The sequence below is a fragment of the Rousettus aegyptiacus genome, unplaced genomic scaffold (assembly GCF_014176215.1).
Source record: "Rousettus aegyptiacus isolate mRouAeg1 unplaced genomic scaffold, mRouAeg1.p scaffold_m13_p_12, whole genome shotgun sequence".
Taxonomy (NCBI): domain Eukaryota; kingdom Metazoa; phylum Chordata; class Mammalia; order Chiroptera; family Pteropodidae; genus Rousettus; species Rousettus aegyptiacus.
This window is the reverse complement of record NW_023416287.1, coordinates 21,197,412-21,222,861: the sequence shown is the minus strand read 5'-3', so window position 1 is coordinate 21,222,861 and position 25,450 is coordinate 21,197,412. Positions and strand designations below refer to the sequence as shown.

Below are 25,450 nucleotides of genomic sequence, written 5' to 3'. Positions count from 1 at the left end.
GGCACACAGCTAGCAAAATAGAATTTGCATTAGGCAATCTTAATTCCAGGCCCATGTCAAACCCACAGAGTTATGCTCCACAAAGGTGGTTTGGCCTTCCTTGCTCTTGTTCCTGTTTCTATAACCTCTATTGATTGTTTATATAGAGTCAGAGGAAGGAGTAGAAAGAGCCCATGTTTCATCCCAATTGATAAAAAGATTTTATTACTAACCATTCATAATTCCTAGTTTGTATAGTTGTAAAAAGTTAACATATAAAGACTGATGATTGGAATTAAATCCTGATTCTGCAGAGGTCTGGTCTTTGAATTGAAAACTTTTTCGATTCAATATTTGCTAAGGACCTGCAGAGTGCCTGGCACAGGGCTAGGAGAATGGGATTTAAAGTTGAGTCTAACACATTTCTTTACTATAAGGGGCTCATAAGTAAGCCATTTCTGTATTACATTACCTGTTGGAATACCCTGAAATGCTTTATTTCACCGATGCTCTTTACCCTTTCAGCCAGTAAAGAAGAAGAAAATCAAGCGTGAAATAAAGATTTTGGAGAATTTGCGAGGTGGTCCTAACATCATCACACTGGCAGACATTGTAAAAGACCCTGTGGTGAGTGTATAGTAGACACTAGCAAGGCCCACTAGGGCTGAGGTGGTGTTTGCCCCAGAGTACAGCTGGCCTCTTTTCGTTCCCCCCTCTACCATTAAGTCCTGCTTTAAAAGTGCTTAATCAGTTATACCATTTAACTAGCTTGGGTCTTTCTTTCAAAGAGACCTCCACCCACAGACTATTTCTTATTCTTCTAGGCTAAGAGACTGATAGCACTGGAAACTGAAATGTGTTAATCCATTTTGCAAACTCAGGTCCGATGCCGATGGGCGATGGGCGCATTGTCGGGCTGCCTACAGCCTGGTGAGACTTCAGCTCCATGTCTTCTGTTTGAAATCCATCCCAAAACTGACCTAAATGTGGTGATGATCAGAGCGGGGAGGGCTTGTAGCAATAGAGGGTTTCCTACTACTGAGGCAAGGACTGCCAAATTCACCACGTAGCATCCGCAAACATTGTGCCCACTAAAGCTGCCAGGGCTATTGCTAATGAATGTTTTCTTTTTCTTTCCCGTAGTCACGAACCCCTGCCTTGGTTTTTGAACATGTAAACAACACAGATTTCAAGGTATAATATATAACTGACCATTTCAAGTTGTTGGGTTTTTAGACCACCTAGCAATCTTTTTAGGGATATTAGTTACTATTAGAAGAACTTCCATCTTACTAGCTTAAAAAGAGCTTTTTATCTTCACAGTGTCAAATTTTAAGATAAAAATACTCCTGTACAAACTGCTTACTTTCTACATCTTGATGTTTTTCCTTTTTCTTTGTTTCATGCTTTTTTTTAATGAGCCATACATTAACTTCTCGCCACCTTTACCATTCATTTGATAGTTTCTGCTGATGAAAGCAATAACATGTTCAGTCAGGATGTCTGGCCTAGGGCATTTCGCTTTAGAATGATAGTGTTCAAGAAGGAATGTACTGTGTATGTAAAAGCAAGGTCTGCTTATGTTTTAGGATTCCTCGGAAACTGGGCTCTAGATTTTAAAAAGGGATGAGTGAGGAAGGATAGTATAAATTCTGCTACAATACAAACTTCTACAGCAGCTATCTCTGACTTCTAGCCCATCCAGCAGCCTACTTATTTCAAACAGTTCTCAATTCCAGCACAACAGAAGAATATGGGCACTCTCTTGGGTTTTGACTTGCCTTTGCACCGGTCCAGTATCAGGAATGTTAGGTATCAATAAACGAATGAATTCTTTTGCTGAGAGGAGAAAAAAGGAAGAACTGTTTTAGAACCAGAACAGCAATTCAAAGAAAACGTTGTCAGAGGACATCACTAACCATTTAATGATATGTGCATGTTAAAAACAAAACAAAACAAAACTAAACTACAACTCTGGAAACTGGAAAGGATACATAACAGTTATTCAGAGTCTACTTCCAAATCAGGACAGGAATAGTTTTGTTATATTAGCTTGACAGATTTGGCAGCAAGCCATCTACCTACCCAGTACCTATAACTATGTAAGCCAAAGATGGGTGGGTTCCCTACTAAGGAGGCTGTATACTTGCCAAAATGCCTTTTAGAAGAAGGTGGGTGGGTGGGGGGCTTGTAAATGAAAAAGCAAACTCAAATTACAAATATATATCGATGCATGTTGCATATATGAATTGGTATGTTCCCAATAGTGGATTATAGCTTCAGCAATACAAATTTATGTAATTCTTCACTTTTACATGTAGAGTTGAAGACCCAAAGTATCTCTTTAAAGTGAATGTTATGTTGGAGAAGTAGAGACTGGTGTAGAGACAGATCTTGGAACGATGGCAAATGAGCCAAGTCTTGGTTTGAATTACAACAAATGAGGATGAGAAATTGCCTTCCATCAGCAGTATTTCATGGCTCAAATGTTGCATTTGTCTTTAACAGCAATTGTACCAGACGTTAACAGACTATGATATTCGATTTTACATGTATGAGATTCTGAAGGTAAGGGAACCTTGAATACTAAATATTTCTAGATTGATCTTCCCTTGTTAAATAACCCAGATGACTGTAGAAAAGCTAGTGAATTAGCTTTGTAAAATATGTTGAAAGAAGGTGCCTCTTCTGCTAAATGTAAGGGTTATGGGATAGGGCCTGGTAGGAATATAATTTAGAATGCTTTGGAAAGGGTATTTAGAAGAGAGAGCTGGGATCCCTTAAATAATTGTAATTTCCATCTTGCTCCTATAAAAATTAACAATTGTCCAAACTTGTAAAAATAGCTTCTAATGTGCTGGCTTCTGGTGTACTTTATTTCACTTAAAGTTGAACAAGTAAAACAGTAAACTTTTAACTCAGCTGTCAGAGTCATTGTCCTAAGGACTATGTAAATCTCTGCTTAGAGATTGCTCATTTAGAGTGGACTTTGATTTCTGAAGTGGGATCACCAGCTCGCTCTTGGGAGTCATGAGATCAGCATTGTAAATGAGAAAATTGCTAAATGTTGGCTAAAGTTTCTTACTAAATGAGAGTTGACTTAAAGCCCACATTTGAACCTTAGGCGTACCCTGAAGAGACTATGCCAGCAGAGATATTTGATCTTTCCATTGGCTCATGCAGTCTGTGGCAAGCAGTTCTTCACGAAGCTAAGGATATGCCTGCCTGCCTGCCCTGGGAACCATAGGAACCCAAGTTGCCCTTCAGGGAGGACAGGCATTTGGCCAGTGACATCAGCTGACTTAAAGGCAGGATTAGCAATCTCCAACATTTATGCCACTCATTTCACCTAAGGTTTGAGATTGGACATGGTTTTCAAATTGGATTTGATGTCATAAATCAGGAATAGGCAAACTTCTTTACAGAGATAAACAGTAAAATTTTAGGCTCAGAGGACCATAGAGTCTTTCCCAGACTACTCAGCTCTGCTGTAGTATGAAAGCAATCACAACATGCAAACAAATAGGCATGGCTGTATTCCAGTAAAACATTCACAAAAACAGCAGGCCATATTTGGCCTGCAGGCTATGATTTGTCAACCTCCATTGTAGACTCTTGGCTGCTACAGAATAAATTGTACAAGCCAGTTTTCTTCTTTTGAGGACCTTTGTTTATGAAAATAATCCAGGCTTTGGGTAAGGGATAAAAAATTGGAAGTGATGCAGTTGGTGTACACGTTGGGTCTTTTTGATCAGAAAGGATATTGAAACAACTGTGCAAGAACAGAACTTGATGTTCAGAGGCCATGAGTTGGTGGGATCTTGAACGAGTCTCTAAAGAATAGCTATGTGGGTGATTGTCCTAACCTTGATTGCCATGGGTCTTATGAGGCTAGAAGGAAAGCTGTGGAGGAAAAAGTAAAGGACTTTAACTAGAAAGACGCTCTTATACATGCCAACTCTTTCCTTTCTTACCTTTTCCTCCCATAGGCCCTGGATTATTGCCACAGCATGGGAATTATGCACAGAGATGTGAAGCCCCATAATGTCATGATTGATCATGAGCACAGAAAGGTAAAGTGATAGACTGACAAGTCTTCTTTATCAACATAATACAGTGAACAGCCTATCTTCAACATTTTATCTCTAGCATCTGTCATAGTTACTGGTACCTGTTAAGGCACTTGACAAATACTTGGTGAGTGAATGAATGAACATATCAGAAAATTTAATCTATTATTCATATTCCTAAGAATATCAAAAAGAAAGCATTAGTGTAGTGGGCAAAACATTAGTTTTAAGCAGGGAAACTGGCTTCTCATTTTATTTATTGAATAATGTCTTAGGAAACTCCTTTTTCATTTGCCTCTTCTTACCTTTACAGCAAGTATAATAATATTTGCCTTGCATGCTTCCGGGTTATTAAAAGAATTAAGTGTGCACAGCTATGAAATGAATGAAATATTTAGAAAATGCTGCTGCTTATCAGCAAGTGTCGTGAGGCCCCTAAGCTCTACAAGTGCTTTTAATGAGAGCTGCATGCTTTTTAACATTTCAGTGTTACAGGGTAACCAAGCCCGCCTTTTGTAGGCAGTGATAATTCTCTGTTGTAGTCTTTGTAGAGGTAGGTGATGTGTTCATTCCACTAATATTTCTTTAGATACATACTGTGTAATAGGTATTTTTTAGAGGCTGGGAATTTATGCATGAGACAAATAGTAAAAAAAATTCTTTCCATGGGGAGCTTGCATTTGGGGGAGATTGGTGGGCTAGAAAATTAAAAGTGATGTGGAAGAAAAATAAGTCAGGAATAAGGAATAGTGGAGGGTGTTGGCAGTTTTAAACAAGGGGGTAAAGGAAAGATTTCATTGGAAAGGTGACTTTTTGAAGAACACTTGGAACCAGCCATGCAACCTGTGTCCCAGGTGAAGGATGTTGCAGATGCAAAAGCTGTAAGGCAAGAATGTGCCTGGCATGTTGGAACAGCAACAGGATAGAACTGGGATAGAATGAACAGGGGAGAGAGGGTTAAAGAGAACCAGATCATATGAATCCTTAATTATCATCATCAGGCCTTTTCTCTCAAGATGCATAGCTTTTGCAGGGTTTGAGAAGGTTGACATGTTCTCACTTGTGTTTTAAAAATTTTACTACACATGTATTTCAGAACAGCTAAAATTAAAAATAGTGACCATACCAGATGCTGGCAAGGGTGCAGAGAAACTCAATCTCTCACACATTGTTGGTAGGAATCTAAGTGGCACAGCCATTTTAGAAAATGCCAAACTGTTTATAGTTTTTCAGTTTCTTTAAAAATTAAACAAACATGCTTACCAAATAATCTAGCAATAGCTTTTATCCCAGAGAAACAAAAACGTAGATCCACACAAAAACCTATATATGAATGCAACTTTACTTGTAATAGCTCAGAATTGGGGACGGGGAGGGAGTCCTTCAGTTAGTGAATGGTTAATCAAACTGGTATGTCTGTACCATGTAGTGTTATAACTGAGTAGTATGACTCAGCAATAAAAGAAAGAACTATTGATAATACACCAACTTGGATGGATCTCATGCTGAGTAAAAAAAAGCAATCTCAAAAAGTTATGCTGATGATTCCATTTATAGTATTTTCAAAATGATAGAGTTGGAGAACAGATTAGTTGCCAAGGGTACGGAAATGAGGGAAAGGAGTAGCATAAGAGACATCTCTAGTGATGGAACAATTCTATATCTTCTGGTGGAAGTTATATAATCTACACGTGATAGGATTACATAGAACTACATACACTCACGCACACTCACGCATGTAAAACTAAAGAAAAATAAGGTCTTTGTGAATTGTGTCAGTTTCCTGATTTTGATATTATACTGTAGTTATATAAGATATTACTAAACTGAATGAAGGGTACACATAGAATATCTCCAACTTCCTGTGAATTTATAATTTTTATAAAGCTTTTAAAAGGGATCATTCTGGTTGCTGTGTAGAGAATGGAGGGCAAGAGTGAAAGCAAGGGGATCAGTTAGGAGAAGGCACTATTACAGTAAAACAGGCAAGAGATGGTGGTGGCATGGACCAGGACAGTAGCGGTGAAAGTGATGAGAATAGTTAAAATATGGTAGAACCAATAGGATTTGTTAACATTAAATGTGGGATATAAAAGAAACAAGTCCAGAGTGAAAAATTTGGGGCCTCAATGACAGGATGAATGGAATTCCCTTTAGCTGAGAAGGGGAGCTATGGGAGAAACGGGTCTTGCGGGGAATAATCAGAAGTTTAGCTTGAGATGCCTGCGAGATGTCACAGAGGAAGAGATGGCTGGTAAAAGGCATGGGCTAGAGAGTATAGGTAAGAAATTCTGATATGCTGTCTGTGAAGCCACAGGATCAGAAATAGTCATCTGGAGATACATATTGATAAGAAAGGAAGCACATGGATAGCTCTGGAGCACTTATGTTAAGGCATTGAAGAAAAAGACTACTTAAAAAGTTATACTTCTTTCATACCTTTAGTTACGTTTCCCTTTGTATACTAAAAGAGAACAATGTATCTAGTTAACAGTGAACTTACCTAGACAGTGACAGAGTAGTCAGGCATTAGCTAAACCCTACTGCTCACACTTCAAATCATGGTTGTGCTTTGCATACTAGGCAAAGGTTGCTTCTTGTCCTTACTAGTACTTTCACACTTTCAAGAGCCATTTTATGTGGCCTTTCTCTTGATTCTCTTGATTCACTAAGCAAATATTTTTTTATTTTTCTCCTGTGTACTGGGCATTATATTGAATTTTAGAAATTACGAAGGTGAATAAAACAGTCCCTACTGCCAAAGAGCTTACAGTCCATATCGAAAAAGAAAAATAGAAAACAAATATATAGTAGATAGTTTTATGGTTGTATTAAAGAAGTAGTATATCTGAGGTTCAGAGGGTGCTAAAGGCCATGGTTGGTTCTACTTGGATAATTAGAAAAGACTTCAGTGAAAGGCCTAACAAATATCTCAGAAGATGAGGAAATATTTCCCATAGGATTCTAGGATGGATAGTGGAGACATTCTGCTTAGATGAGCAGTTTAAGAAATTCATAGAAGCATAAAATGAGACTGTGTCTTTTCGAAAGTCTCACTGGAGCACAGGAATTAGATCATGGAAAACTCTATGTCGAGCTAAGTTTGATTTTTATTCTAAATATAATAATAGGTAGCTACTGATGGGGTTTCAGTAGAGAGTGACATGGCCGATATTTTTAAAAGAGTACTCTAATGGCAGTGTGGTGGTAGCCTGAAAGATAAAATTGCTCATAGTTTATTTTGTTTGTTTTGTTTTATTTCTTTCAGCTAAGGCTAATAGACTGGGGTTTGGCTGAGTTTTACCATCCTGGCCAAGAATATAATGTCCGAGTTGCTTCCCGATACTTCAAAGGTCCTGAACTACTTGTAGACTATCAGGTGAGAAAAGAAAAGCAAATAAATTTTTTACTTATTTTTTTGCTTATTTTATATGTAATTTGCAAAAAAAATAACATTTTATGCTCTTGAATAGGTTGTTTATACACACCTCCATGGCTGTCTCTTATATGAATGAATGTAAAATATGAATCACCTTAGTTTGTCTATCATAATTAATGTTTTTATCACCATAATGTCAATTTTATATGAATAGATCTGCATTTGATTCTAATTAAAGAAAAAGTGTACCAGAGACACTTTTTCTAATCAGAAACTCTAGAGCTAGTTTGAGAATTATAAGCTAGGTTTAACCAATCTAAGGAGTAAACTAAAAAATGTTTCTACAATTTTCCTAAATTGTATCCTAGATAAAAACCTTTCCCCTACCCAAAAAAAAACAACAAAAAAAAAGTCCTCTTTCTCCTCACAGAAACAAAATCCTTAGGAAGGAGTCTTCTCAGGTTTTATTATCAGAACCTGTAAAACTTCAGACTTTGTCCTAGAAATTTCTTTTCTGGGATCTTGAGGACATAACCCTGAACTCAAACATTTTATGCATAAAAATATTTTTTACATTGTAATGGTGAAAAACAAAACATGATCCCATTAGGGGAAATTAAAGATTAAATTCTGAAACATTTGTGCAGTAAAATTTCACATTAAATGATTTCCTTGGGTTAACAGTTTGAGATGTTCTTACGTAAGTGAAAAATGTAATTCAAAATAGTATGTACAGATTGTTTTAAAACTGGGGGAAAATATAGAAGAAGAAACTGAGAAGAGTACCTGAAGATATTGGTATTCGGACTTTTCAATGGAGTGATTTTTTTTAATATCTTATTTTGAAAATACAAGATAATTCATTCTCATTGTTTCATTTTATGATGACAGTGTTATTTTTTTTAATGCAGATGTATGATTATAGTTTGGATATGTGGAGCTTGGGTTGTATGCTCGCAAGTATGATTTTCCGGAAGGAGCCATTTTTCCATGGACATGACAATTATGATCAGGTGATATATGTTGTTCCCATTAGGGAACTTACTGGTCTAACCTACATCAGCCCAAGTCTGGCTACTTATTAGAAACTCCAATAGTTCTTGCTAAAGTACAGATGCCCATTCCCTATGTGAGACCTGTTAATTCATAATCTCAGAGGGTAGGGCCCTATAATAATTTTCAATTCATGGTTTATTCAGCCAACCTGACATTGTTCCTCATATTGGTGGTTTGGAAGCTACCAGTTCAGTCTTTCGAAACCACAGTTTTTCTGTATCTTTTTAATTTGTGTTGTTTTATTGTAAAATAGGACAGAATTTCCTAATGTGAGCTTTCGCTGGAGTTGGGAATGTTTTCTCCAACCTGTTGGTTTATATTGGTAGTTCTGTGATCCTTTTGTGTCGTTATACGGATTGAATTGACATATATGTCGTCAGAAATATAGATGGTGTTTTTTTATACTAGCTCCACTTGCCCTTGAAGATCAGTTAAAATCAGTAGTAACTCTGTATCAGGCATGCAAGGTTGGGGAATACAGGGAGAAAAAGAAGACCGTCCTCAAATAGTTCATAGTCTGTCTGGCAAAGGAATCAAACATAAGGAAATAAGTTATAATTATAAATATCAGAGTAGAAGTGTAGATAAGGTACAAAAGGCAGTTGTAGGAGTGAGTAGTCCAAGTGTACAAAGGGAACTTCCCAAAAGAAGTGACACCTTCAGCTGGGTTGGGGGAGCGGGGGGAAGCGTAAGACTTCATCAGAGAAACATTTGAAGGGGAAGGAACCAGGTTATAAAGTGGTTTGTTTTTTTTTCACATTAAGTAATAGTTTAAGGAATTTTATGTGGAAATTCATTCCTATCATACACAGAAGTTTGAAGTAAAGTGAGGTGTAGCATTCATACCTGTAGCCCTGATGATCCCTTTATGTTAATGTAGCCATGGTTAATTTTTGATTTAATCATGTAATGTGCTTGTCCTGTGGGTTTTTTTCTTTCTTCAATCCTAGTTGGTGAGGATAGCCAAGGTTCTGGGGACAGAAGATTTATATGACTATATCGACAAATACAACATTGAATTAGATCCACGTTTCAATGATATCTTGGGCAGGTAAATCATAAAACAAAATCTCTGCATCCCTGCCTTAAACACTTTAGGTATAATACAACTGACACTTTGGTTCCTCAAAATAGTTACATTCTCTCTGCCAACACTGCTGAGCTGTCAGTGGTTCAGTGTTACAGCATGCTTCATGGGCAGGCCTGTGATAAAAGCACTGGATTGAATGGCCATTTTCCCAGATTTACTAACAGGAGTCTTCATGTGGACATTATAGTCAGAGGATTCCTATAAAATGAATGAAATGTAGACTCTAGTTACAGCTGGGCCAGATATCAAAATCTCTTGATTTAGCTTGTTTCTCCAAACAACAAAGTCCTCTCGAAGAGAAAGAAATAGTAATAGAAAGTGCATGCTTCAAAACTACTGTGCAAATGACAGATTCTGAAAACAGTGACTAGACACAGTATTAATTCATTCACTGCTTATCAGGCGGTGAACTTTCCTGATGCAAAGGCTTTCGCTGGCCAAATGGCAGATATACCAAGATGTGTGTGGGGATGGGAAAGAGGCTAATGATTAGCCCAGCCACCTGACTTCCTCACTGTGTAGAAGCATTCAGTCCTGTAAAGTAACCTGAATTATATTTTCTTAAAATTGTCAAGACCCAGATTTCCCTTTTCTGCAACACTGCTGTTTCCAATCTCTCCAATTAGCTTTGTCGTCTCCCCAGTGGCAGAGTGGTATAAGACTACTCTCCTGAGTTTTGATCTCTCTTTGCTATTGGCTGGGCTCCCAGCCACTAAGGAAAATGTAGGAGTGAAATGTTGGGCTTCTCTGCCCTTTGGTTTGTTTCTCATTCCCCTTTTGGCCCTGCAGACATTCCCGTAAGCGATGGGAACGCTTTGTCCACAGCGAAAACCAACACCTTGTCAGCCCCGAGGCCTTGGATTTCCTGGACAAGCTGCTGCGATACGACCACCAGTCACGGCTCACTGCAAGAGAGGCCATGGAGCACCCCTATTTCTGTGAGTCCAACTGTCTGATCCACAGAGCCTGTGCAGGCGTGCCGAGCAGACTATACAAAGCAGAGGAGAATATATGATGTGAAGAAAGCTCTGGGCCTACAGTCCTACAGAACAGTTGGAATCCCAGTTCTGCCTAGTTTGTGGCAGTTACTTCACCCAAGATAAACCTTGGTTTCTTGAATTGAGGACAGTAATAGCAGCTCTGTTGCAGAATTATAGGAAGGATTCTTGTGTTACAGAGCACCTGATACGTGATCACTGCCTAAATAAACTGCTTTTCTTACTGTGTGGGTGGCACTTCCCAGGGGCTAGTCTGGAGTGGTTGGATTATAACAAACAGCCCTTATCTGTCCTGTTTCTAGTAATCATTTATTAGAAAGAGCCAAGGAGACTTGAAAATCTTAACTGTATGAACACCTTGATCTAGGTTTGAGTGTAGCTAACTGCTTTCCTGTGTGAAAATGTCATTTAGACCCACCCTATCCTCACTGTAATGTGAGCATCAACGTTAGATTGTTCCTTAGGGAGTGGTGGGATGGTTTTGTAGTGAATTGATTATACTCTTATCCAGTCTTCTGTACCTGAAGCAGACTGACAGGACAAGTGAGATGGAGGATATAGTCTGTGGTCATAGCACTAACTTGTACAACCCTATAGTTTTGGCCTATCTGGCACCATGCATGACCAGCTGAGTTGTGGGTGGCAGTAAGACCAGTTTACTCTAGTCCAGGTTAGATCGTATTGTCTCATTAAGGCCGAATGGGATCAGTTTTGTTTTCGATGAGCTCTACCTCATTGTCCTACCATTTAGTTTTAAGAGGTTGCCTTACCACAGTTTGATAGGAAAAATAATTCAATTTTTTATTATTTGTCTGGTAGTTGCCACCTTAGTTCTTCTGGGAATAATGCAGAATATAAATAAAATGCAAAGAATAAGGGTGATTACTTTAAGACCATTAGTTAATTGTTAAGCATAACAGAACATAACCTTTCTGTCTTTTTTTAGACACTGTTGTGAAGGACCAGGCTCGAATGGGTTCATCTAGCATGCCAGGGGGTAGTACACCTGTCAGCAGCGCCAATATGATGTCAGGTCAGTTTGTTGGTAAACTTCCTTTTTGAAAAAAGAAAAAAGGTAGAAGTCAATTATTCTTCTTAGTTTTGGTCCCTGTTTGTGGCCTGGTTTGTGGACTTCCTCTTCTCTATAATGATTATGTTATTAACATACTGACCCATGTGGCTCTTTTCCACCAGGTTTCAGGATACTTTTGACACATGGTATACTTTAGTGACACTGCTTTGAGTAGGGTGTCAACAGCCTCTTCTAGGCCAGAATCCCAACAATTCTCACAGAAGGACATGGCTATATATGTGGTTAAAAATGATTTTTTTTCCAGAGCAACTACAGTGTTCCTAGTAAATCGTAAAGGTTTATATGAAATTATTTTTCATTATGGTTGAGTCATTATGAATTAAACCAAGTTTTTTTGTGCAAACTGTGCAATTATTCAAAAGAAACTATAGGCCCATCTTCTAAGAATTATACATGTAGGCAACATCCACGTGAGTATACTGTGGTAGTGAGGGCATTTACTCAGACAGCCTCAAAGAATTGCTGTTGTCCGAACTCTTTTTTTAAAGAACTAGCTGCCTTTTAGAATTTATTCTCTGGGTATCTTGCCTGTGTGCAAAATGATATATATCCAAGGTTACTCATTGTAGCCTTATTTATAATAGCAAAACACTGAAGACAGCTCTCAGGGAACTAGTTAAATGAATTACAGGACAACCATTCAGTAGAATGCTATACAGCCTTAGAAGAGAATGAGTTTACATGTTTTTTTCTAGCTCCAACTTCAGGGTAATGTGTAATGAAATAAGCAAGATGCAGAACTATGTCCAGGACTAGGAGTGAGCAAAAGTATATAATCATATTCTTAATATATGATTCTTATGTGAATATTCTTATTCATATATACGTGTAAGATATTTCTGGGAGGATACACCCCAGAAATGGTACCATAAGTTGGCCAAGGGAGATTTTTCACTGTATACTCTTGGGCCTTTTGTATATATTGCCTGTTCAAAAAATATAACATTTTGAAAATTGAATAACTGACTTATTGAAGGCAATAGGTAATTCTGATCATCGGATAGGTGGAAGAAACGAAATGGAAATAAATTTTAAAACACTATTTTAGCTTAGAGATGGGAAATGCTCCTTTCTCCACTGAAAATGACTTTTAGTGATTTTAAATTTTTACCTGGCAGCATGGTGTATGAGATTTGACTCCAGCCATCTGCTGTTTAGAATAGTAGTAGTGACTAGCCACATGTGACTATTTAAATTAATTAAAATATAATAAAATTTAAAAATCAGTTCTTTATTGGCACTAGCCATATTTCAAATACTTGGTAGCTACATGTAGCTAATGACCACCATGTTAGCACAGATTACAGAGCAGAAAGCTTGGTTGGGCAGTGCTTCCCTAGATAGACCTAGATTGGAATTCAACCATAGTTGTCACTTATTAGCTGTATACCTTGGACAAACTGCTTAAACTCTCCAAGCATAATTTCTTTACCTGTCTCCTAAATTTATTAGAATTTGCCATTTTAATTTGTGAGGATTTAATTTGAAATTAGTTTAGCTTATAAAAATCTGGCTAAGGAGATGCCTTCAATGAAAAGAATTGTTGTGTCACTGTTGAGGTAGATGCTGTGAAAAATTGGGGACTACAATTTCCGCGGTTGCTGTCTCTGGTTCACTGTCAGATGTTTTCTTTCAGGGATTTCTTCAGTGCCAACCCCTTCACCCCTCGGACCTCTGGCAGGCTCACCAGTGATTGCTGCTGCCAATCCCCTTGGGATGCCTGTTCCAGCTGCCGCTGGCGCTCAGCAGTAATGGCCCCTTCTGTCTCCTGATGCCTGAGCAGAGGTGGGGGAGTCCACTCTCTCCTTGATGCAGCTTGCGCCTGGTGGGGAGGGGCGAAATACTTAAGAAGCACCGTGTCTGAACCGTTGCTTGTGGATTTATAGTAGTTCAGTCATAAAAAAAATTATAATAGGCTGATTTTCTTTTTTTTTCTTTTTTCTTTTTTTTCTTTTTAACTCGAACTTTTCATAACTCAGGGTATTCCCTGAAAAATTACCTGCAGGTGGAGTATTTCACGGACAAATTTTTTTCTCTCCTTCCAAATTCACTTCCTCATCACTAAAGAACAAAGATAAACCAGCCTCAATCCCAGCTGCTGCATTTGGGTGGAGACCTCTTCCCATGACCACCATTGCTCCCCTACCATCCCACTTTGGGGGTTTGTATCTCATACTCTTCTCCAGAGATTACAAAAATGTAGCTTCTTGAAGGGAGGTGGGAAGAAAAGAGGAAGGGAAAACCCAACCTATAAGAGCAGTGTCCTGCTAATCACTTAAATCACTTTAAAAGTGCTTCAGTGGGGTCGTCCTGGTGAATCTAGTGGAAATGTCTTAGTTACATTGAGATGCTGAAAATCTACCCAAAGTGCAGACAGGTCCTGAAAACTTCTGTTCAGTATGAATCATGTCTTACTGACCTAACCCTAAATCCAACTCACTTATAAGTTTAGTCTCAGTTTAGTTTAAAATTTTAATAACCTTTCCTCCCAGGTTTCTTACCTTGGTCCTCTCCCCTTTCATCTCCCAACATGCTCTATAGTTGGTAGGAGGGGGAAGGCAAAATCTTTTTCAGTTTTCTTTGACTTGGCCATTTTGAATTCAGTTAGTTACTGGGCATAACTTATTGCTTTTTACAAAAGAATAAAAACATTGTCTCATAGGTTTCATGCTAGCAACTCTGGGAGCTAATGGAAGATGTGGCCACACTGTTTCATTTTAAGCTTTTACCTTCTTTTCCTCCTACCTTTCCCTTCTGTCACTTGCCATCCAGTGAGAAGGACCTGCCCCTTGGTATTGTAAATGTATCTGAGAGGTAGGAGCAGAGCCACTGTCTCCAGTGAAACTGAAATGGTAGACCTGTAATTGTGGGAAAACTATAAACTCTCTTGTTACAGCCCTGCCACCCCTTGCTGTGTGTATATATATAATACTTTGTCCTTCATATGTGAAAGATCCAGTGTTGGAATTCTTTGGTGTAAATAAACGTTTGGTTTTATTTATCAAGGTTAGATTTAAGTTCCCTGTGTAAAGGTCTCGCTGGGTGGGTGTCTCACGTTCACATCAAAGGGGCCTGCAGCCCTGTACCATGGTGGCTTCCTAAGGCCCCCATTTTTATACACCCCTCGTTCAACCCATGGTACTGGGCAGGGCAGAGAGGCCTTAAAAAAGCACCACAAGCCAAAGCGTCTCTGGGGATTAAGGATCCTTTGCCATAAAACTCATTTTGTCTCAGCAGTGCAGGGATTGGGGATGGAAAAAGTTACCAGTTTTTGTGTGTTTGTGTGTGTGTAAAGTGGATTTTCCACTAATCCAACCACCTAAGTTTATCAGGTGCTTCACTGAGGAAGCCTAGTTTTTTAAGCACAATAGCAAAACCATCAGCTCTGTATTTTCTCGTTATTTCATTACAGTAGCTGCTTGTGGGGACTAGGAAAAATTCTTCCAACATAATTTAAGGCCTAAAGTCTTAGTTCCCCATTCTCTTACCTTTATAGAGTCATAAGCCTTTCTCACCTAGGCGTCATAGATAAACGTAATTATTTGAGAAGTTGAATTTAATGAATTTATCTAACTTTGTAACCCATCTTGGCTCTAATAACTTTATCAAGGTGATGGCTTTAGTGAATATAATGGTGAGCTTTAGAGGAAGCTAAAGCCTCCTTTTATTATAATGCTTCTCAACAATAGGGAAAACATTCTGATTACGTGGCAGGGTGATTTTCTTCCTTTTGGCCACTTACAGTGGATATGTATTGTTCTTGACCCTTTTATGCCCTAGAATGCTGTGAGGGTTACCATGTTGAATTTGTGCAGAAGCTAAAAGCACCAGATGTGCCAGAGGTGCAATTTGTGATTACGTTTGCACTGGATTGTGATTTGAACAGGACACTTATGACTAATAAATTCTTTCTTTTGAGATGGGGAGAAGGGTTATAAATCAAAGACTTCACATCCTATCCTTGTAGCTCAGAGAATCTAGGTGTAGCAGAGGCTGATGTGGAGAGCTGCAAACAGCTGGATCTCCTAACAGGCATCAGACCTTGCAAGAAACTGAAAGTGAATGCAGAGGACTCTAAAATGCCACCCAAGAGCCTTTTTAAATAAATAGAAGTTTTTAAAATGCTACTTAAGGAGTCACTGCAGAAGCATGAAACAAAGACCCAGTTGGGGGTGGGGGGGGCAAGGGTTTACAGAGTAACAACTTCTGTGTTGTTGTAAATTACCTCATCTGTATACCTTGTAGTGGGACACTTTATTTCTCAGCACTACCTGTGTCTGTACTGACCAGATGGCAGGAAATGGAATGCCAGTATAAGACAGTTGTGTTGGCAATTACTCCGAAAGGTTTTTTAAGTATTTTTTAACTTTGTTTGAAGTGCTCCCCCCCTTTTTAAGGCTGAAGTCAGAAGTTCTCCCTCCCCCTCTTGATTTATTGGTTGTAATTGTATTGTAATTGGTAAAACTAAAACATAACTGTGCTGGGAAGAAGTTGTGCCATGAAGGTCTTTAATTTTTTTTTTTTTTTAAATAAAAACATTTAAACAAATGAAATGTCCCTGCAGCCTGAGCAGTATGCTTCTCCAACCGACACCGTGTGTGATAGATGGCTTAGTTCTCATGTACTTTGAATTTAATATTGGGTTGATGGAGATGTGCAGTGGGATGGCTTAAGAATGGTCGAGGAGCACTGAAGTCTGGGAGTTTTTGACATCGAGATACAGTGACAAGAGCGTGATGTTGCTGAACAGGACTGGTTTCATTCCTGCCCTTGTCATGTACTTGGCAAATTACTTACTTAACTTCTGACTCTGTTTCATCATCTATAAAATAGGGCCACTGCTTCCTTGGGATTGAACTAAATGTTAAATGTCTGGCACTTGTTATGCTCTTGATAAACTAATTCCCTTGGCCTCCTGGTATGGAGGATTAGCTCTTGGTCCTGACTTGGCTAATAATTCACAGTATAATCTCTTCCTTGGACCTCTCATAACCTCTGTTTTCAGTCAGGGGCAGACTAGGTGAGTTGTCTTCTGATTTCCTTTTCAGCTCTGACATTGATTTTAGAAGGTTTGGTGCTTAAATGAAAAGGTTTATAGAAATAGCTTGTTCATAGCAGAAAAGACCAGTGTTGAGTGAATGGAAGTAAGCCTGTGAAAGGTCTGCTTTGGAGATACCCCTAACCCTGCAGGCAACTTGGCCTGGAATGAAGGTGTGCTGGTCAGTTTATGGGAGCATATTTGGCAGCTTAAGTAGAAACTTTCAAGCAGACTGGTAAAAGAGGTGAAACTGAGTTTACTCACTTATCAATGCAAAATGTGTAAATTCTACAAAAGTAGACACTGGAATTGCCATTTATTCTTTTAATTAAAATTTTTAAAAATATCAGGAAATGCTGTTATCCCAAATTTCTAGTTTCCTTTAAACCTTCACTGCATATTCACTGCATACTATCTTCTGGCATCTACATGTTGCTAATGTTGGGAGTTGAAAAGTACGATTTAGATAAAAGGAACCATTGTGTAATGTCTTGTATCTGAAATGCCTGTAGAACTTACATGAACTTTCATTTCTAACATTTATTTTCATTTTATACATGAGAGAGATAGGAAGATTAAATTGTTAGAGTGGACCTGTTAGAAACAGGAATATATTTTATAAAATTAGATCTTCAGGGCATAACTAATTACTATAGCCCCAAACTAGTAGAGAAAATTGGAGATTGGTTGACATACGTAAAGAATTTTAATTTCCTCTCAGTCTTTAAATTTCATCTTGTTTCACCTGTTGTCAGGTGTGGTTATAATTAGAACTTACTGAGCATTTCTTGAAAAATCTAGTTTTGTCATCACTGCCTACAGATTCCCATCAGCAGATTCTCTCCCAAGATTAGAATTGGATTTGGGTAGCTGTTGAAACATCAATCTTTGCCTACCTCCCTGCTGGTAATTCTTCCTCCTTTGTGCCTCAGATTTAGGGACTGTGGCTGATTGTTGGTGGCATGCTTTTATTGTGTTATTTTGTTGATTTCTCTCCCCATCTGCATGTAAACTCCCTGAAGAGCTTGTACATCTTATTAATCTGTGGATCCTTACAAAAACCTTTTTTTAAAGTGGGCTGGTATCCCAGAGGATTGAATGGAGTAGTACAAGGACAATGCTTAGTACCACACCAGACTCATAATAGATGCTCAGTAAATAGTAATTTTATCTTTCACTCCTACTTCCACCTCCCCTCTTCCCACCACACAATAAGTTAATGGGAGTATTGTTGCATAAGAGCATCTCAAGATTAGAAAAACCTTGCCCTCAGGGTTTGTAGCTGTAATTATAAGCCACAGGTCCCCCAGACTGAATTAACGTGATAAAAAAATGTTTAATGAGCCCTTGGTGAAATTTTAAGTGACAGAAGGCTAAGCAATAATCCTGACCAATTTAGATCAAGATGCTAAAATATCTGCTTTCCACCACTCGTATATAATATGAAATTCAGACTATTCTCTGCCTAGAACAGTTATATAGAGGGTATCACAAGATAATCTGGTTCTGGAGTCAGTCCTAATGTAGGCAAGTACTTTCTAGATTGTATAATCTTACTATGATTCTGTGCTAAAAGTAGCTGCTTCAGAGAAGCAACCTGGTAGAACTATAAATGTCTTGGTTCTAATCAGTGTTCTGTCTGGTGTGTGATTTTGGATCAGTTACTTAACCTCTCTGAATCTTCACAAGTAACTTAAATTATTATTGTAAAACATTTTAGACATGTACCTAGTTATAAAGAAGCTATAACACACCCATAGACCTATGGCCCAAGTTGAGTGTACATTACCAATTCAAACGAAACCCCTTTTGTCCTTTCCTGATCGTGTCCTCTTCCTCTCTGTCCTGGAGGTCCACTATTTTCTTCATCTGTAAAATGAGGTGTAAATATCTGTTAGTAGGATGGTCGTTCAGATTAGACAATAAATGTTTGGAAAGTACCCAGCATAGTGTCTTACAATAGAGTTGAACTAAGTATTCATTTCCACTTGGAATAGTATAGTTGTGCAGATTGTATGCAGAAAAAGATGCCACATCTACAGTGATACTATAGATTTGTGTGTTTATTCCTACAATTTTACAGTAGATGGCAGTCACATGTCTTCTTCTAGAAGAAAAAAACATGCATTAAATATAAGGGTTTTTTCAGATGCAAGTCAAGTTTCTGATTTGCATTGCCCTGTTCCCTGCACCCTCTTTTCCTCTACGATTCTATCACCCCATCTCTGAATTTTTAATTTCTCTGCTAAAAGCCAAGTATTCTTGCACTGTAGCAAACTACAATCTGGATTTGCCTCCCTGTTGCCATAATCACTAGGGATTGTTAGTGGCCTCAGTGTAAGAAGCTCTCCCCCAGGTACCTCCAGGTGGGAGTTTATAGGGTGGCCAATCTGTTTCTTGGAGAAGTTCCTGAGGAAATTGGGTATTTCTGAGTCATCTTCCTTCTTGCATCACCTGCTTTGGCAGCATTTTCTTGGCTCCTTTAATGAGAGAAACGCAACAGTAGCTGGCAGGTGGTTTCCTCATCCCACCCTGTGAGTCAGAGTCAAATCTTTGTAGACTTAATCTAGAAAGGCTTGCTTCTGTGTGTTGAGCAGTTCTGAGAACTCTACAGTGAACTTCCTATGAAGAAGTCCAAATACCCATGGCTCTCCATACTTCGATGTATACCTCATTCTGTTCCCCACTCAATTCATCCTCTCAACCCAGGGTTCCTTGTGCACTCACTTTTTTGAGCAGTCTTTCCAGAGTTCATCTGTTTATTATATAAGATGCCCTTCAACACATATTGATTGGCTTCCATGGCCCTGGTGGCCCTGTGCTAAATGCTAGAGATTGAAAGAGATATTGACACAAACCCATGGGGAAATATATTCTTTTCAAATAGAAAGGCAGAAAACCAAACTCTGTATATGGGATCATTTCAACTGTGTAAAAAGAAATAAGTTTCCCAGGAAAAAATCAGATTGCCGGTTAACATGGTAGACTAAGCTAACTCATATAGGTACCCACTTTCTTCAAATTCTTAAGAATGCTGACTAAAATAACAATTTACTTTCAAATAAATAGCCAGTTTCAAAGGAAGAAATGGAAATTTCCAGGTGGCAGAAGACAGAATTCATCCTGAAGGTAAGTAGATATTGAAGACACAGATATTTAAACCCTAGACTTGGAGAGTCTAGGGTTTAAATGACCCTGGGAGGTAGGAGACAACCTCAGGGCCTTAACTGTGTTTGCATCTGGGAGTTAAGACTAAACTAGATGTCACAGAAGAACTCAATAGAAGAAAGGAGGCCTAAAATCTTGAGGAAGGGAAAATGGTCAAAGAAACCTTCCCAGAGGATGGGTTGCTAGTGCTGGCCAGGAAGAGGCATACCCCTCAGCAATTTCAGGCTGCCAGGGCTGGTACCTGGTATCGGAACCCATGTCTCCTGGCTCAGTTCTGCTTCTTGGACTGCCATTCCATCACTGTGTTGCCAGGAGTCTGTCCAGGTTGCTAGCCAGTCATTATAGATAAACTTTTTCTTTCTCTTGATTTTGTTCTCTGGTTTCTTCAACAAAAGTATCCTTACACAGATCTCTAGGTCAACTGTAGTTCAACTGATCTAAACTGGGTTTAGCCAAGAGCTCTACTTGAGGCTTGGTTGGCTAGACTGGGCTGGGCAACTGTTAATGAGACTAATGTTTGCTCCATGTGGCTCCTCTGGGTTCCATGCTGAAGCTTCAGCAATAACCTTGGGCATGCTCTTGTTATATGGTGGGTTACTGGAGCACAAGAGGCCAAATGAAATCACATAAGCAAAGAAATACTTGAAGAAATTAAGCTTGGGAATTTCCCAAAATTGAGAATGGACACTACGCCACAGATCCAAGGAGCTCAAAGAACACCCAGCAGAATAAACTTTTTACACACAATTACACACATTTGAAATGCTAACAAAAATCTACAGGCAGCCCAGAGAATAAAGTGACACATTACGGAAGAAGCTAAGAATTATAGAAACCATTCAGGCTATAAAACAATAGAATGACTTTAGTTCTAAAAAAAAAAAGAAACCTGTCAACCCAGAATATTATATCCAGTGAAAATATCTCTCACAATGAAAGAGAAATCAAGCCTTTCTTAGACAAAAGAAAAAAATAAGGAAATAACATTGCCAGGAGACATATAAGAAATATTAAAGTTTTTGGAAAAAAGGAATACAAACAAACGTGGATCTACACAACAAAATTAATACTGGAAATGGAATAAATGAAAAGGAATTTTTAATTACCTTAAAAAATAAAAAGTCAAATAGGAGGTCAGCAAACTTTCTGTAATGGAGCATGTATTTTAGGTTTTGTGAGTCCTCTCGCAACTGCTCAACTCCACTGTTGTAGCATAAAAGCAGTCTTAAACAATAGATAAATAAGCATGACTGTTTCAATAAAACTATGGGCTGAGATTTGGATTTCATATAAATTTATGTACCATTAAACTACTTTTGATTTTCCCAATCATTTAAAATTGTAAAGGTTGTTCTTAGCTGATGGGCCATTCTTTGCTAACCCCTGGTCTAAAGCAAAAATGTTAGCAATTGTATATGTATAGCATGTGGATAAATGAATTGTATAACCATATGATGAAATATGAGCAATAAATGATACATGCTACAACATGTATTAATCTTAAAATTTTGCTGACTGAAAGCCAGACCAAAATGACTCCATACTCTGTGAATGCATTCATATAAAATTCTAGAAAATGCAAACTAATATGTAGCAATAAAATGTAGTTAAGTGGTTGTCTGCAAATGTGAGGCTGAGTAGGCAGTGGGAAGACGGGATTTTAGAGGAAAGTAAAGTGTATGACAGCATGAAGAACTGAGAGAAGGAGATGAGAATCTCCTGTTAAGGTCTATGGACTTACTATACACAGAGTAGGATATTTGAAGACAAACTGGTTAATTAAAGATGCATGTTTAAATCTGAGGGCAATCACTAAATCTCTTCCCCTCTTTCTCAGTCCTAGGATTTCAGACAGGGCTACACTCCTGGATCACTGGTGGAGCATAAGATTCAGGCCTAACTAATCAGCATATTGTGGCCACAGTGACTGGTTCAGGCCTAGGCACATGACAAGTGTCAGCCAGTGAGAAATGTCAAGACTTCTTGAAAATACTGGGGCAAAGATGACTCATCCGTATTTCACAGGGTGAGATGTAGAAAGTATGGTGAGACCTAGAGCTGTCAGGGCCCCAGGCCTATGGGAGAATACAGTCAACATGAAGAGGTGGGGCAGCAGACGGGGAGAGAGAATGTAGAAGGGCAAGAACTTTTCAGTTATGAGAGCCTATCTTTGCCTGAACTTTTTGGGGGTGAGATTTTCAGTCACTTGGCTGTGTAACAAAATACCATAAATTTTAATTATCTCAGTTTCTGTGGTTCAAACATCCAAGTATAGGTTAACCCCTGGTCTCGACTGAGGCTCTGCCCTCTTCCAAGCTTACTGTTACCCAAACTCAGTTCCTTTTGGTGTAGGACTGAGGGCCCCCGCTCCTAGAGGCTGCCCGCTATTGTGACCCTCTCTACAACATGAAAGTTTACTTCTTGGAGGTCAACAGGAGAATATCTCTGCTGCTTTGAATTTCTCTTTCAGGGAATGTCTACGCCTTCTTTTAAAGGACTCTCCTGATTAGGTCTACCCAGATCAATCTCACTTATGGCTATTTCAGAGTTGACAGAAGAGGGACCCTCGTTACATCTGCAGAAGCAGAATCCCTTCATCTTTTCCTTATAACATCACCTAATCACAAGGGTGAGATCCCATCATCCAAATGTTGCCCACACTCAAGGGGAAGGGATTATGCAAGCGTGTACACCATGGAGTGAGAATCTTGGGTACCATCTTAGCATTCTGCCTACCACAGAACTAACTGATGCCATTTCGTACATTAATCATTAATTTCTTGGTTTCTGAGATTTAACATGTTCTCCCAGATTTACAAGTGGCCCCTTCTCACCTCTCCATTTTGTTTTGTCTCCTCCATAAGAGGCTGAGCAATTCAATATTTGTCACTCTACATCCCAGCGCACAGCCTGACACAGGTTTGGTGCTCCATAAACATTTATTGTATGGGTAAGTGGAGGTGAGTTATATTGGAAATGAGGATTAATTTAGATTACTTCAGACACTACATTCAATGCTAAAATTCTTTAATTCCACCCTGCTGACTCCATCTAGTCCAAACTCTTGAGTATGGTTTAAGAGGTCCTGCCCGACCTGCCCTTGCACACTTCTCTGCCCTCACTAGTATCAAAGTCCATTTTCTCTTTCATGTTGTGATGTAAAAACACTAAAGCACTTCCAGTTTCTATACTGATCTGCTTTCATTTGGCTTTATGACAGTGCCTGTGCTGTTAGCCTAGAATGCTCTTCCCTACATAAACTGACAATGCTTGCTGCATACCCAATAACTACCCCAGGAAATTTTCTTTCATCACCCTCTCCTGCCCCTGTGTGTGATTGGTGCTCCTCTGGATTTTAAAACCCTCTAAACCTTCCTCCTTTCCTAGTACTTGTCACCTCTTATAAGCTGAAGAGTCCATTTTCCCTACTAACCTGAGCTGTCCAGGAGAGCAAAGACTAAAGCAATATGTTGAGTCCCAGCATGGGCCTGGTTGTGTAAGAACTATGAATATTTGTTGAGCAAACAAATAGGTTTAGTCGTCTCCATGTTTGTGAGACCCATGTTGGGTCTTACAAGATCTTCATGCTTCTCAGTGTCCTGGGCCCCATGGCAAACCAGCTCAGCAGCCTCTGGCTCACCTACAGGCTTCAAACAAGCCACAGGGCAATGGATATGACCATCATAATGCTCGAATCAGGCTTGTTTCTATTGACCGAGGAAGGCTTTCTGAAAATTCTCATCTGCCACAGAGCTCTTTTCAAAAACAGTGGGCATAAGGAATTGGGAGGCAAAATGACCGGCATTCCTGATCATGCTGACATTTAGAGCTCCATGGTGATGAACTGCACTTAGGCAATGTACTTCCCAGAAGATGAGGTACCATCAGCCTAGGACAGGAACTGGTTATCTCCATGAGACACCTTGTTCATCTTGCTGAGCACTTGTCAGTAGCTTGACACTCTTTTTCCTGAGAGCCAGCCACTTATTTTACAGAGGATGAGAGCTGCCCTAGCTTCGCACTGACCATGCACTGTTTATCCCTAGAGCTGTGATGGTGAAGAGGCAAGCAGGCCACTGTCCCATCACTACTACATGCAAGAATCTAGCTGGCACAGTGACAGAGGGGAATAAATACCCTAAAGTGCTTGAGCATATTACTCCCAAATTGGGATAACAATTCTTTCTTCAGGGCAATAAGCATTTTTTAACTTAAAATATGATTTAGAATAACGACTAAAAATGTTTTAAACTCCCAGTGCTTATATTTTTGCATTAGGCGATCTATGTAAATGTGGTTCTTTAAATTCTTAAAAGATTTAAGATAATTTTGAGAATTCCGACAGATTCTCGTGGTACTAATTACAAATGTGCATTTGAATAGTTTAGACTTGTTATTTTAAGTTGTATTATTAAATTTGTATTAACATTTAAAAGAACCCATGATTCAACATATAAACATTTCATTTACAAGAATTACGTAAGGACTCGAAAAGCTTTGTTAGCAAATTGTAATGCTTAAAGGAAAGTGAATTATTAAATTTATAAATGCAGTTTTAAATCTTCAGAGGAATTTAACCAAGTTTATTAATGGGACCAATGAAATGACTATTAAAATTTACTAGATTTATGAACGGATTGTAAAAGTTGTCGGTTCAATTAAGTAAGAATTCAATTTTGGGATTTCTAATTTAATAAATTGAATATTAGTTTTAAAAATCAAATTAATTTCAGAGTAATCTTTGTACTCATGAAAGCTACCCAGAGGGCCTTTTTTTTTTTTTTTTTTTTAACGGTTTACAATGCAATGGTAGACCATGGAACGTGGGTTGAACTGTGTGAGCATGAAACCAGAGGGGCCAATATTAATAGGTCCCGTTTGCTGGAGGTCTCGGGAGAATAAAGAACTGTTACGATAGGGGTCATCCAGCAAACCAGAGTCACGGGAACTTAGCGGGAGAGATGGGGTAGACACATTGGAGATTTGGCAGGTGGGGCAGTTTCTGGCCACAATAGGGGTGTGACCTAGGGAATGAGTGGACAGTTGGCGAGAAGGACTGTCATTGAGATGAGAAGGTGGTCAAAGACCTGATAAGACAGATTCTCATTTTGGATGAGTAGCCAGTTTTGTACAACACAAAGTGGGGCACTGCTCACGTAATCGTCTCTGTGAACTGCGCCGCCTGGCGTTATGCAGTACACAACCTGCGAAGCCGTATACAATGATTCTGATAAAACTCTGAAGTCGCCAAGTATGACAGGAGGTAAAATCCTTAGCAAAAATAAGAGGTCATAATTGTGTAGGTGCTATATGCCAGGTAGTATTCTGAGCACTTTCCCAATAACTCTTGAGTTCAGTGCTTTTATTATCATCAGTATCATTTTAGAGATAAGAAAAGCAAAAGAAAATGCTAAAATCTGGTCCTGAACACATTCAAGAGCGCCAAGCTCTATAGTCCAGATAGAACTCACCGTGGCTCATTCCCCAGCTCTCTTCCTCAGTCTAGAGCGCCTGCGCTCCAGCTCCGGAGACCGCCGCTCGCCCCCGGCATAGCGAACGGTCACGTGCGGGGGCGGGGC

At 39.0% G+C, this 25,450-nt stretch overlaps 1 protein-coding gene and 1 long non-coding RNA gene across 3 annotated transcripts in view; one reads left to right on the top strand and one right to left on the bottom strand.

Annotated features, from left to right (window-relative positions):
* The window catches only part of CSNK2A1 (casein kinase 2 alpha 1), a 42,617-nt gene extending 27,947 nt beyond the window's left edge, over window positions 1-14,670 (top strand). Inside the window, exons 4-13 of one of the 2 annotated variants that reach the window (XM_036229554.1) lie at window positions 505-606; window positions 1,123-1,173; window positions 2,488-2,547; window positions 3,969-4,052; window positions 7,318-7,428; window positions 8,340-8,441; window positions 9,435-9,535; window positions 10,364-10,512; window positions 11,519-11,605; window positions 13,302-14,670. In XM_036229554.1, the coding sequence (XP_036085447.1) occupies window positions 505-606; window positions 1,123-1,173; window positions 2,488-2,547; window positions 3,969-4,052; window positions 7,318-7,428; window positions 8,340-8,441; window positions 9,435-9,535; window positions 10,364-10,512; window positions 11,519-11,605; window positions 13,302-13,417 (963 nt within the window). In that variant the 3' untranslated portion in view covers window positions 13,418-14,670. Of the gene's footprint in view, window positions 1-504; window positions 607-803; window positions 1,174-2,487; window positions 2,548-3,968; window positions 4,053-7,317; window positions 7,429-8,339; window positions 8,442-9,434; window positions 9,536-10,363; window positions 10,513-11,518; window positions 11,606-13,301 lie in introns of both variants that reach the window. The other variant, XM_036229555.1, reaches the window with a different exon arrangement.
* On the bottom strand, window positions 13,591-25,445 carry LOC118609998. The gene is made up of 2 exons (XR_004953633.1): window positions 25,343-25,445; window positions 13,591-18,572 (listed from the first exon to the last, which is right to left on the bottom strand). It is a non-coding gene; the product is annotated as an uncharacterized LOC118609998 (long non-coding RNA).
* Between the last annotated feature and the right edge of the window lie 5 nt (window positions 25,446-25,450).